We start from the raw sequence: 13,833 nt of genomic DNA, 5'->3' as shown, positions 1-13,833 counted from the left end.
GCAGAATTTAAAAAAGAAAAAAAATGACCAAATGAAACAAATTAAGGCACCAATAAATGCATCAAATATGTATTTATTATTTAAATGGAGGCTCTTTTATCCTGCTTCTCTTGCCTGACTGACATGTACAAGATCAAATCTAATGAATTCAGCAGAATTCAGTAATTTATGAAATATGAAATAAATCAATATTTCTAATTAAACTAGCTTTTAATTTGCTCCTAATGTTTGTTTCTTTATTATCTTTCATTTTTCATATTATTTATTAATTTATTGAATATAAACTATAAATATACAGTACCAATTGAAAGTTTGGACACACAATGTGTTCAAACTGGTACTGTATGTAATAATTTCCATCTTCACTTCCCTAGTTTTTTCCTCAAACCTCGTTTCCATATTTATTTCGTTCATGTGTTGGACGAGGAAAATGCTGCATGTACAGAAATCACAAACAATAAAGTGAGTTTGGTGTCAAACTACAGATTTCTGCTGTGATTAAACCCAACCACCTGGATTATTTCAAAAGTCCTCATAGCCAAAAAAATACATAAACTTGTTAGTTGCTTTTATTGCAATACAAAGAAAGTGAAGTAGGTGCAGTTACATGACTAATGTGCACTGGCCTGGCTCTATGGTTTGCTCTGAAAGTAAGTGATGGCACAGCCTTTCTGTCTTCTCACATCATTTGTACTGAGCAGCTAACAATGAGCAACGTGTGAACATCAGGCGGCCTCACTCACGCTGCTTTCGGTATGTTTTTGTGGCTCAGACGAGTCAGATCTGTTGGTCCTGTGAGGTTCAGCACGACAGTTCCAGGATTACACTGAAAAATCTCCAGAAGTGGAAAAACTGCCACGCTGGAAGAAAGCTTTAGATTCTCAGGCAGGAATGCTAGCAGCAAGAAACGGAAATATCTGATGTCTTGGCGGCTGTTAGATGTTCAAGAACACTTTAGTGGAGGTTGCCCACACACTTTGCATTTTTAACTGTCATTTTACAAATTCATACACAGAGAGCTCAAAGAAGAGCAAAGCCAAGCTCTCTGAGCCATGATTCAGGATGTTTGGGATAAAATGCCTGCATCTCATGTGGATCCATCAAAGGCAGGCTGCGTTAATAAATAAACATTTTTCCAGCATAATTTAAGTTTTGCTCACTGGCGTTTGTCCAGAAGCTTTTGGAGGCCTGTGATAAGAAGCATACTGAAAAAACACAGGCTCTTATTTATTCTTGAAAGGACTGATGTGGTCAGGGAGCGCTGAGGGCTCAAAAAGCAATCTGCTGTTTAGCTGAGGGATAGTGTTTGGATGTGTCAGACATGCATTAATCATGAGCTGTGATGTTTCCTTTTTGTTCAGGGTGAGGACGGTCTGCCGGGACTGAAAGGATACCCAGGACGGAAAGGGAACCGAGGCCGAGGGGTGAGTGTTCACTGCTGAAATCATTTTAAAAACTGGCTCTCTAAGTTGGTCGATGACGTTTGTTTCTGAATGTGGCCGACGCAGGGTAACTCTGGCCTGCCGGGAGAGTCGGGAGTTTCTGGAGAACCAGGATATCCAGGACACAGGGTGAGTGGGAGATAATCCAGACTGTGCCGTGTTGTCTGTGACATTCTCTTTATTTATACAAATGGCTTCTTCAGCTCAGCTAAAGGGCAGAATTTCTGGTCTTCTGCTCTGAGTCGGAGCTTCTCTGAGTTTGGAAAAGTTTTGTGAAGATATGACCCCAAATCTCCAGTTTAGAAATTAAATCATTTGTTTTATTCATCCTACTTCTTTGCACTGAGCTGCTGTAATGCACAAATTTCCCCGTCATGTGATCATTAAAGTTTTATCTTATCTCTTATGTTAGTAAAATATCAAATACTGTTCACAGGGCCCGCGAGGTTCTCCTGGAGGCAAAGGCATGACTGTAAGTTCACCTTAAACCTGACTTCACCCACATTAAAGAAACATTAATGCAACTCTGTGTTTACACACGAGTCTGTTCTTTTGGCTCAGGAGTGTCAGCTGATCACCTACATCAGAGACAACTGTGGTAAGAGCTCATTTAGTCCATCAGTGAAACTCCTCACAGTCTCTCAGCAGATGAAGCCCGAGCTGCTCTAAACTCTGGTCTTTGCTTGTTTTTTCTCTTTTCTTCATGCAGCTTGCTCCACTGGTACGTATCTCCATCTTAGCAGTCAGGTAACGATGTGAGTACAGTTCACGACCTCTGCTGAGTGAAAGCATATCCACAGACTGGATATCAACGATGGACGTGCCTCGGTATTAGCGTTTGATTCGCTGCAGTGGTTTTGTTTGACATCCAAACATCCACATTGAGTCCGAAAGTTTATTAAAGTTATGAATTAATTAAAGTTATATATAATCCTGGTTTTTATCTCTGTGATTTTGATGTGATTAATTTACTGCTGCTGTTAGTGTGTTAGAGCTGTGAAACTTTCCGAAAGCCACAAATCTGGTTTAACAACCAAAAAAAGACTTTCCTAATCATCAGGATGATAAAAATCTCCTTTTCTGACCGTTTACAGAGTCATGCCTTTGGCTCAAAGCAGAGACATCTGGGTTTGCGGTGCAGATGTTTGGATGAGTCTTGATGACTGTCTATGTTGTAAATATTGGCAGAACAGCTGTGAATATTTTCAACCCTCAGGGTTTTTCAAACACCGCAACGATCACCTCTGAACCCTCCCCACCCAGGAGGTCTCTGTAATGGAAGCAGACACTTCTGCTCATTTACGGCTCTGTTGCACACCACTAGAGTAGCTGTAGAGCAGCCCCGCTCCCTCAAATGAGCCATTTGAGCCAACTTTCTCCTGCTTGGCCAACTCCTGGAAGTCTGCAGAGGGACAGCCCTATGTGCTTGTGAGGAATGATGCCCATGCTTGGTGGGGAACATATAAGTACAAAGAAATCTGACAAAATCTGATTTTATTATCAGGACAGAGAAAACACTGGAAACATGAAGATTGGTGTACATTTGTGATGTGGTGAAACATCTGTTTTTGCTGCAGTTCTTCTGATTGTACACAGAGACGTGATAACAGCCCGGCCTCTCTGCCGTTCATGAAGAAAAACTTTTTGTGTTTGCATTTTGTTTTCTCTCATGTGGATGAGCACCAAGCTGTGAATGATGCATTTCATTAGGGACTATGTTATATTAAGAAACATCTATTTTGTGTGGAGAAAGTGAAGAGGCATCATCATGGCAACCAAGAGTGCAAAGCCTTAAACCAAGCAACCTATTTTTAATTAATATTGTATTTTTGTCCAACAGCATGAATCAATCATGGTGAATCAGGGTGTGACTGTTTAATAAATTTTCCTGAGATGTATTTAAAGCTGTCTGATCCACAGAGCTAAGGTTCATCGCTTTGGCCTCACAGCTGCAAGTGGCACAAACTGAAAAGCAAATTTCAAATCTGAAGTTCACAAAGAGCAGATATTCATGTGGAATAAACTGGTGGCTTCCCTTTGATAATGCTGGTGTGACTTCTCTGCTCACCTTAGACTCTTAACTTCCACCAGATCACCTGGGAACCACTTAAGCAGGGGTCATGCAGCATTTAAGCCACCAAAGGTTTCTGTAATTAGAAAATGTAACCTTTCAGATCATCTCTCGTAGATATGTTTTGGCTTCACAGTTTTTCTGTTGTCAGAATTCCCTTTAGATACACTGAACTTGTATAAAGTCTGTATAAACATGCAGCTCTGAACTTGACACCAGCCAGTTCACTGATGACCTGATGGATGCTAAAAAGTTAACACAAGCTCTCCTTTGTTGTTTAGGTCAGTCAGAGTGTCCGGCCTACCCCACTGAGCTGGTGTTTGGCCTGGACATGTCTGATGATGTGACCCCGGCAGCCTTCGAGAGGCAGCGCTCCGCCCTCCTCTACCTGCTGGAGGACATCAGCATCACTGAGAGCAACTGTCCGCGTGGCGCTCGAGTCGCTGTGGTGGGATACAACACCTACACCAAGTACCTGATCCGCTTCCAGGACCACAGCCGCAAGTCACAGCTGATAGAAGCTGTGAGGGGCATCGGGCAGGAGAGGACATCCAACAAACGCCACCTGGGCGCCACCATGCGCTTTGTGGGTCAGAACATCTTCAAACGAGTCCGATCAGGGATGATGACAAGGAAGGTGGCCGTCTTCTTTTCTAATGGGCCAACAGATGGGGTTGTTGACATTGTAACTGCCATGATGGAGTACCGGGCCCTCAACATTGTCCCAGCAGTCATCTCTCTGAGGAACGCTCCCGATATTATTCGAGCAATGGAGGTAAGTTTCATTTAGCAAGAGCTACCAGACTTTTTTAATCCAGATGTTGACAGCTTCAGTCGTCAGTGGTCGGTCTCTTCAGACAAACTGTTTTACCTGAAATTCGAAGCAGGAAGCAAGCGGGATGTTAGCACAGGCCCAAAGGTATCTCAGATCAAATTTGATTTAAATGCAGCTATTTTCCAAATGCCTGCTGAAAGTGGACAACTGAGTAAATCCAAAAGGTGGAGTAGTGTCAGCAGGAAGCATGAAGAGGGAGCTGAGCCAGAAGACAAACCTGTCTGTAAAGAACCAGCTCCTAAACTGAAGTAGCTGTGTTTCCTCTAGAGGAAGTCTTGGAGATGGCATGAGGAGACGTTCAAGGATACCTTGAAATAGAAGTGCTGCTCCTTTACTTTGAAAACTGCCAGTTGAAGTTCTTGAGTAAAGCCTAATTTATCTATCTCTGTCAACCTTTTGCTTGGAGATGATGAGGAACGTCATTACTGCTGGTTTGGAGTGTGCTTGGTGTGGTTTTCACAGATGATGCATCTGATTGGCGCATAAGGAAAATGACGATCAAGTGGCGAGTGTCTCTGAGAAGGTGTTTTCTCACAGTTCATAAATTTTCCAAAAGGCTCAAAACTCGGAGGGAAAAGATGAGGAGGAGAAATCCATTATTGTAACTTTATATCGTTACATCTCCTATTGCTTTTTAAGGTTCTCTGCACCAACACCAAGCAATTAAGGAGAAGACATCAGTCCGTATAGACAGATCTCTGCTAATGTCACAGTGCATGTACAGTGACTGATGCAGCAAGCACTCATCAAAACTCTCTGGAGTCTCTGGAGAACAGGAGTTGTTAGAAGAGGTTGGCTGGAATCACTTCTGTGCCCCTTCCCCTAATCAGATGGGTTCTTGGCAAATCTTCATCATCGTCTCCAAACGCTAATTAATGACAAAGTTGTAGGAAGCCAGTTGCTCTTGTCTGGTGCACAATGGTAGATTCTCCTGTGAATATTACAGTAGAACTCCTCGCTGACTGAGTGGGGTAGACGCAACCCCACTCAGAGCACAACCCTGTGACTGTTGGGAAATGAACGCAAACATATTCCTGGTCTTGCTAATGGCTTGATGTACCACCTTCCTTGGACACTACAGACCTTCTGCTGGAGTGTGCTGTTAGGTCTTTGCATTGTAGCCAAGAGAACAAACTGAGTTACTCCACTAACGTTTGTTTGGTCAAACTAGACAAGCAGGGACTTCTCTGCTTGCATTCAGCTCTTTTACACATCACAGCATCAGGGGAACATCTGGATCAGGTCTCAATGTCAGAGAAACTCAAACATGGCGTTCAGGAAGCTGAGGAAGCTGATGCTTCAACTCAAACTGAGATGACCTTCACTCTGAGCCTCTTTTATCTGCCAGCAATAAGGTCTTCCTGTTTGGCTCTGAAACACACAGCTTCATTCCAGCTCAGTTCAGATTACATCACTGACCGCTGCCAGAAACTGTCAGTGTATAAAAAACTGCAGCTGTGTCTGAAAATTATACTTCTACAGTAATGCTGTTTAATAAGTAGATTTATTTTTAATCTAATCTAGTTTCTCTCACATTCGGAGCTCTGTTTAACGATGGCTGCTGTTTCCTGCCAGGTTGACGACTCAAGAAACTTCGTCTTCACGATTCTGCGGAGGCCGCAGGAGCAGGCCAATGACCTCAAGAGCGTCAAGAACTGTGCGATCTGTTATGGTGAGCATCGTTTTAAATCCTGCACTAATATGTATGTCAAATTTTTAAGTTTCATTCATTTTTTTTATCATTGAAAGTGGTGAGATCAACAGAATATCCTGAAACAAATACACACTCAGTTCTTGTAAATGAAAACTGAGACACTACTGGAGCACAGTGACCTTTGTGTTCCAAACTTTCACTGCTTTTGCCAAAGAACATATTTTTGGTAGTTGGGGGTTGAACGTCCACAGTGCAAAATAAATGACATAATGGTGTTGGGCCTTCTTTTTTTTGTATTGGCCTGTGTGTACATGTTGGTGTATGTACTGTTTGGGAGGACAGCATTCAGCTGATCCTCAGGATGATTCTGAGCTTCTTTATTCCAGTAGCAGACCAGACGGTGGCCGCTGTGTTTCCTGTTGACCTTTGAACCCAGTTATGGCCAGCATTAAACTTTTTGGGGAATTTGACCTCTCACCTTTACCTTCAGGTCATGGTCGGCGAGTCTCTTGTCCGAGATTTTTAGTCGCTGCATCTGTGGTGTGAATTTGAACATCCCAGGTCACGTTGTTCTCGACGTCAACGTTAAATTTTCTGTCGAGACAGCCGAGCTAATAATAACTGAAGTTAGTGCTTATTCTAAATGCTTACATTTCAGTGCCACAGCATCCTAGTTCCTGTCAGAGTACTCCAGGAGCTGATGTGCACAAACCCAACATTAAGCAGTTCACATGTAGTTTTTGTACCATCCTATCATCACCATCAATCTTTCTTTCTGTTTCTTCAGACCCCTGCAAGCGTTCAGAGGAATGCAACTTCATCCAGGAGGCTATCAGGCCTCAGCAGGTGGATGTGGACCTGGTCATGGTGCTGGACAGCTCCAGGGAGATGCAGGCCGACGAGTACACTGGTGGCCAGCAGCTGCTGAGCTCTGTGCTGGAGCAGCTGGCTGTGAGTCCTCAGCCCCGCCGAGAGGACAACAAGGCCCGAGTAGGTCTAGTCCAACAGAGCACCAAGACAGAGTTTGGTCTGCAGACCTACCAGAACATCGACCTGATGAAGAGACACATGGCCCAGAACATGCAGCAGCAGAGTGGTTCTTCAACACTGGGACAGACGCTGGACTACGCCCTGAGGGAGGTGCTGCTGAAGCCCGGCCAGCCACGCAGGAAGAAGGCTGTCCTGACTGTGGTGGGCACCAAGACGGCCTACACGGACCAGGCCAAGCTGCACTACATCTCCCAGAAGGCCAAGTGTGAAGGGGTGGCACTGTTTGTGGTGGCTGTAGGTGATCGTTACAACCAGACGCAGGTGGAGGAGCTGGCCAGCATGCCGATACAGCAGCACCTGATCCGAGTCAGCAGGCTGAAGGCCGACGAGCAGGGCTACGCCCAGCGCTTCATCAGAGTCTTCCTCTCCGCCCTCAACAGTAAGAGCAGACTCAGACTTTTCCCGTCTGTAACGTTGGTCTGCTGCAGTAAAAGCATAGTGAACATTAAAAACAGGTGTGCTGGTTCACTGGAACACCTGATGCAACTCATTAAGTGCTTTATGTTTAAGTTTTAGAATTTCAGATTTTACTTTCTCTTTTTCGGTGCTTATCCGTTCATTCCAACTCACTGTTCATGCATCGGCTCAAACACGTTCACCTCAATCATCAGTTAACAGTTAAGCTAACCGTTTCTATCTCATTTTTACTGCAGACTTTCTCCAAAATACACTACATACCAAAATACACCAGTTGTGAAATCTGCTCACCGCTAAATATTCACAGTCAGCTGTTAGTGGGATTACAGGTGCTGGTCATAAAATTAGAATATCATGAAAAAGTTGATTTATTTCAGTGATTCCATTCAAAAAGTGAAACTTGTATATTGTATTCATTAATTACACACAGACTGATATATTTCAAATGTTTTGATGATTATAACTGACAACTAATGAAAACCCCAAATTCAGTATCTCAGAAAATTAGAATATTGTGAAAAGGTTCAATATTGAAGACCTATAGCTGCAAAGGGTGGGCCGACATCATATTTAACCCTGTGGGTTAAGAATGGTCGTGTGTGAAGGCAGATGGACGAATATTTTTGGCAACATAGTGAATATTTTACCATCGGTGCTTTTGTCATGTGATTATTTCAGGGGGAATCAACTCATATCCTCCTCCTTCTTTAAAACGGACATGTGATCAGCTGGGTGGCCAAGAAGGAGAACAAACATTCAATACAGGGTAAATCAAACTGTCTGCACAATCACAAACCAGTGTTTCACCTTAATCCTGATCATGTGGTTTTTAGCTAAAACGAAACCGTTTGCAGCTTCTGAAATCTGTTATTGGGCAAGCAAGATAAATTTCAAGACATGTTTGTGTGCACCAGGGAGCTGCTACACTCTGGAATAAGAAAGGATCAGCATCATTTAGGCCCCTCTGAAGTGAATGTAGTGCAGATTGCATGATTAACACAACCTAAACTAATCATAACTCCACACATGTGGGCCGCTGCGTTCAGTCAGGACTTTGCACAGGTGGAGGACATGTTTGGAGAGGAGGTGGAGGTGGAGGAGAACTTTCAGGAGCAGACGCAAGGACTGATTCAGACGGGGCAGCTGGACATCACTGAGACCCTGACCAGAGGAAATGGCCAGGCATCCATCACTGAGAGCCGCTTCAACGGTAGCCCGCACACACGGCACAAGCCTACTGTTGCTGTTAAAGGTAAAATCCTACAAAACCTTATTTATTGGCTCCATTCAGACAGGATTGCACCTCACAGGGATAAATTATTCCCTCTGTGATCCTGTCTGTGATATGGGCCCTTAGAAGAGCATAAACGTTTACAGATCCTCCTCGTTTTATCCATATTCTTCAGTGTTGCAGTTATCCAGCGTGAATGTTTTACAGCTGCTCCTTCTGGCAGCTGACTGCATGTTTTACCTCCCTTTCAGTAGTTACGTGTCGTGTGTGTTTTCATGTCTTTAACCTCATCTCTTTGTTGTACTGCACACTGTGACGGTGTGTGTGACTGCATGTGGTCTCCATAAGCAGAGGCTCTCAGCCAAAGACTGTACAGAAACGATGGACGTAGCCACTGGCGTGTGTTATGTATATTTAGGCTCTGCCTACGTGCTTTCAGAGGCAGTAGAAGTAACTTTAGAAGGAGGCAATTATCATTTTGAGGAGCTTGGGGTAGAAGGAGTTGCAAGTTTGTCAGCCATGATGGATAATGTCATGTTGTATTCAGTCAGACCTGAAAACAGCAACTGAGACCATAAACTCATCAGGACAGTGTTGACTGGGCTCAGAGATCAGGAGACCAGGAGGCTCACGTTCTCAAAGACTTCTATATAATCAGACTTCTTCTGAGTCTCCCCCTGCTGGTCATTAAAGGGACTGCAGGTTTAAAGCTACGTCTGTCTTTTATGAACAGTCTTTGTCGTCTGACTGAAGCTTCAGATCAAACAGTCAGAGCTGTGCTGGAGCCGCCGCCCGGACCTGTTAGTTTGTCATAAATGTGTGTGTTCTGCTTTCAGCCCGGTGTCAGCTGGCAGCTGATATCGGCACCCAGTGTAAGAAATATGTCAAAGCTTGGTTCTTTGACACAAACATCGGTGCATGCTCTCCCTTCTGGTATGGCGGCTGCGGCGGTAACGCTAACCGTTTTAGCACGGAATATGAATGTGTCCGGACATGTGGCAACCACCGTAAGTCCAGACTGCACACAGACCACAAACTGAGCCTGTCCACGTCTCTGTGGAGCCACTAACCTCCGTGTGTTGTCTTTTTACTAAGATTTTCTCTCTTAATAACGTTAACACTGTTTTTTTCCTGTCCTCACTCAAACTTTGTTTTAGTTTTTCTTGAACTTCCTGCTTTTAATAACTACAGAGTTCTATTTAATTTTATTGGTACAGCGTCAAATCACAACAGTCAGACACCTCAAGGTGCTTTATATTGTAAGGCAAAGACGCTACAATAAAAACTTGCTTGGTTTAAAAGTGGTGTTGCCTTTTCCTATAGCTGATAATATAGTGTACATGGTGCTGTGGGATAGAAAAGGCTTGAGAATAAAAAAGTGAAGTCAGGAGAAATGAGGTTTCTGTTTTCACATCAAATGACTCAGATGTTCTCGGAGCCCAGAGAACTGCAACAAGTCCTCTTTAGACTTTTAGACTTCACAGTGAACACTCAGAGGCTGAAATCTCTGACATTATTCCGACTGTGTCGTCTCTCACAGATCCGAACGTCGTGCTGAAGACACTGCCTCCCAGCGTTGGCTCTGAAGGTAAGGACTGCATGATGGTGATTGGTCTAAAGGAGCAAGCAGGTGTCCTTACCTGTTTTCCTCCATCAGCTGGGAACACTGCGTCTGTTAGCGTTCTGCTGAAGAGTTCCTTCAGTTCTTCCAAGGAACCACATGATTTACCAATAAGTCACACAAAAAAAATGAATTTATATGCCATTAAATGTAAAGCAGATAAATAGATATTAATAATGAAGAAGCCAACAAAGAAATACTTGATTTATCCCAGCGGGAAGTTACAGCTGTGCCCAGCTGCTTTGTGAAACCACGATCAGCTCCAAGCTGGGAAGCCTTGTAGTCGAGTTCAGCTGTTTAAGATTCAGGGCCAACAAAAACCGTGGAGCCATTAGTTCTCTGCACTAACGTGTTCTGATGGTTCTACTAAAGTTACCTGTTTGCTGTGGATCTCCCGCAGAGACGGCAGGGTTCAAAGGTCAGGCCGCAGAGAGCAGGAACTAAAGTGTAACTAATGTGTGCACTGAAGCAATCGTGTCACTGCAGTCAGCAGATGAGGTTCAGTGTGTCTGATGGAGGTCAGAGATCTGCTGAACTCGGAGGTGACAGACGGAGAGAACAGCTGTAGTTTTATTGGCCTGGAGTGGGTGGGGGCCAACCTGGTGCCACATCACAAACACTGTGAGTCGCTGTGACCTCTTAGAGCAGAGGTTCAGGTCCCAATTCACACAAACCACCAAAACATAAACAAATGTCTCTGTTATTGGCCGTGCACTCCTGGTGCCCAAGTCAAATGAAATATGTGGTTTATAAAGAATTAGATTTCCATACCAGATTGGTCGTGGCTCGGGTCAACAACTGCCTCCGGTGCTGTTGGCCAAGAGAAGAGGAGAGGAGGAAGGCATGTTAGGAGGTATATGGTTTGGACATGTGCAGATGAGGGATTCATGGATGCAGTGAAGGAGGACATGCAGAGGGCTGGTGTTAAAGAAGAGGATGCAGGGATGGGCTGAGAGGGGTCAGGTGATCCTCTGTGGTGACCCTTAAAGGGAGCAGCTGGAAGAAGAAGTTTCCAAGTCTGTATGAGCTCCGTGACAGCTCCATGTCTGTGCATTAAAACACTGTTAGAGCATGAAGATGTTTCAGGTGTTTAAAGTAAACCACTCTAACGTCCTCCTGTCTCCCTCCAGACGCCTGTTTCCTCCCCCAGGACCAGGGCGACTGTGAGAACTACACCATGATGTGGTTCTTTGACACCAAACAGAAGGCGTGCGCTCGCTTCTGGTACGGTGGCTGTGGCGGCAACATGAATCGCTTCGTGACGCAGGAGGAGTGTGAGAACCTGTGTCTGATGAAGAGTAGATGAGGAGGAAGAGGGAATCACTGCTGAAGACCAGACACACGAGAAAAACTTTAGAAAACTGCAAGGAGAGCTGCCGAGGCAACTTGATGAATTCTTCACAGCATTTCCTGTGGGACACTTCCACCGCTGACGAGTTTCTGCCTTCAGTTTCTGCCTTCAGTTTCTGCCTTCAGCTGGTTGAACGTTAGCAGCTGCCAGCAGAACTGCTTTTCGGTCATCTGTCACCAGAGTCGCCTTCGTTTTTTATCCTTTTACATGTATGTTTGATTTCTGCAGAGTCCCAGAAAGGTCACAATAACATAAATGCACAGTAAGGTTTGTGTTGCCTCACAATATTTCTTCTGATCCTTCTCAGATCTGAAACAGCTGGTCGGCTGCTCTGCAGTTTTACAGGATGCATTTGCTGCTTCTTTCACTGTTTTTTTTTCTCTCCTCCTTAGTCCAGAAGTTTTCAAATTTTAGAAAATATAAAAAAAAAGTGAAAAATAAAATTGTAGGACTTTGGTTTTCACATGTTGGGTCACTTACTGTCAGTACAATGAGCCACACAGCAGCTACAGTGCAGGTCAGATACATTAAAAATGCTCTAAGGAGCTGCGGTCTGTGGGACTCCAGAATGACACAATGCTGTATCACAGTTATTGTGAGGTAACACAAAAATCCTTGCTGTGACCTTTCAGGGCCTCCGTAGGTTTCCCTCCTGAGCACCTTCTGTTTCCCCCTCACAGCTCAGCTCTGCAGCATGACCGACTCCTCACACACTGCCCTTCCAATCAGGTGCTACTTCTGTAAATCAGGTGGTGCTGATGCAAAAACAAGCTTAAGACTTGAATTGAATGTTTGAAGGAATTACAGCAGAGAAGCTGATATTAAAAAGTGTTTGTATTATCAAGAAGTTATTTTCCATAAACCTGATACAGCTTTAAAAAATCTGGTACAGAATTTAAATGTATCTCATAAATCTTTTTTTAAAGATAGGACTCGTGGATCTCATATAACTGTAACTCAGCAGCTGTCAGACACAAACGATGGTTTAAGAAAATAAAATGATTACAAGTTTGGTCTAATTTCCTTTGTGTAAGGAGCCGCAGGCCACTGCAGTGTGTGTGTGTGAGTGTGTGTGTGGTGTGTCTTCTGTTAAAAAAGCAGCAACATGCTTTGAAATCCTGTGATGTAAAGTGAAGGACAAACTTTTCAGCTAAAGCTACAAAACAAATAAATCTGGGTACACTTATGCAGGGCTAACACAATCACACACATACACACACGCACACAGTCACCAGCTAACCTAACAAGCATGTCCATGAACTGCTTGTTAGGGAGGAAATCTGTGCAGGCTCCGGCCGACCAGGAGATTCATCCTTTCAGTGCTGCCAAGTTCCAGCTGCCTGAAAAACCACGTGAACCAAATCCAGCTGCTGCAGCAGCTGTGATCCAACACGTTACATCATTCCAGTGTTCTGCTTAACGTGGGGACTGTCTCTACACACAGACTCCTCTGCAGCATTACAGTAACATTAAAGATAAATTTGATGTATTTGTGTAACAGAACCAACACGTGAGCCCAAAGCTCATCATTTTCAACTCTTATGATGTCAGAGGGAGGGGATATCCTTATAAGGCCATCGCGGCACAGAAGCCAGGTATCCCACCTGCTGTCGGTGAGGGGCAAAGTAGGAGGAGCTAAAAGAGCTTGTTTCAGACAGAGGATGAAGGGAGGCCCGGTGTGAGGTAAAGGAGGATTATTCTGAACTTTGAATCATGCAAAGCTGCTCCAGTAGAATCAAAAATTAGGAGCTGGAGATGAGCAGACTCAATCCTCTTTAATGGCGCTGTTTGAAGGCGCATTCAGAGATGTTAACGTGTCCATCATCATTCACGGTTCGAGCAGACACACAAACGTCCGCGCAGCTGCACTGCAAGCTCCAGCCTGCGTTCATCTCCCCTTCAGTCTGTGCGTTAATAAACACAACAAAGGTGCTGCATGCAAAACAAAACAAAATAATGTGACTGGATCATTTCTGATTTGGAGCCTTTTTAATGTAATATGGATTCACTGGACTAACAGACTGTTAAAGAAACAGCAATCTGAAAAAACATTTAAAAATTTGGAATAAGATACAGTCAGTTTTAAGCTACCGAAGCAAATCTCACTGCTAATAAATATCGGCTTTATGACGTCCTTCACACCTGACAAACTCCACACTGG

General features: G+C 44.0%; 1 protein-coding gene across 1 annotated transcript in view; it reads left to right on the top strand.

Moving 5' to 3' along the window:
- The window catches only part of col6a4a (collagen, type VI, alpha 4a), an 84,438-nt gene extending 71,763 nt beyond the window's left edge, over positions 1–12,675 (top strand). Inside the window, exons 30-42 of the mRNA XM_030749465.1 lie at positions 1,362–1,424; positions 1,509–1,571; positions 1,879–1,914; positions 2,004–2,040; positions 2,152–2,163; positions 3,795–4,288; positions 5,924–6,020; positions 6,790–7,431; positions 8,148–8,235; positions 8,516–8,721; positions 9,537–9,707; positions 10,241–10,288; positions 11,452–12,675. Coding sequence (XP_030605325.1) covers positions 1,362–1,424; positions 1,509–1,571; positions 1,879–1,914; positions 2,004–2,040; positions 2,152–2,163; positions 3,795–4,288; positions 5,924–6,020; positions 6,790–7,431; positions 8,148–8,235; positions 8,516–8,721; positions 9,537–9,707; positions 10,241–10,288; positions 11,452–11,627 — 2,133 coding nt within the window. The 3' untranslated portion in view covers positions 11,628–12,675. The remainder of the gene's footprint in view (positions 1–1,361; positions 1,425–1,508; positions 1,572–1,878; positions 1,915–2,003; positions 2,041–2,151; positions 2,164–3,794; positions 4,289–5,923; positions 6,021–6,789; positions 7,432–8,147; positions 8,236–8,515; positions 8,722–9,536; positions 9,708–10,240; positions 10,289–11,451) is intronic.
- Positions 12,676–13,833: the final 1,158 nt, after the last annotated feature.

The sequence above is a fragment of the Archocentrus centrarchus genome, chromosome 16 (assembly GCF_007364275.1).
Source record: "Archocentrus centrarchus isolate MPI-CPG fArcCen1 chromosome 16, fArcCen1, whole genome shotgun sequence".
NCBI lineage: Eukaryota > Metazoa > Chordata > Actinopteri > Cichliformes > Cichlidae > Archocentrus > Archocentrus centrarchus.
The sequence above is the reverse complement of the archived record's forward strand: the minus strand, read 5'-3'. Positions and strand labels throughout refer to the sequence as shown.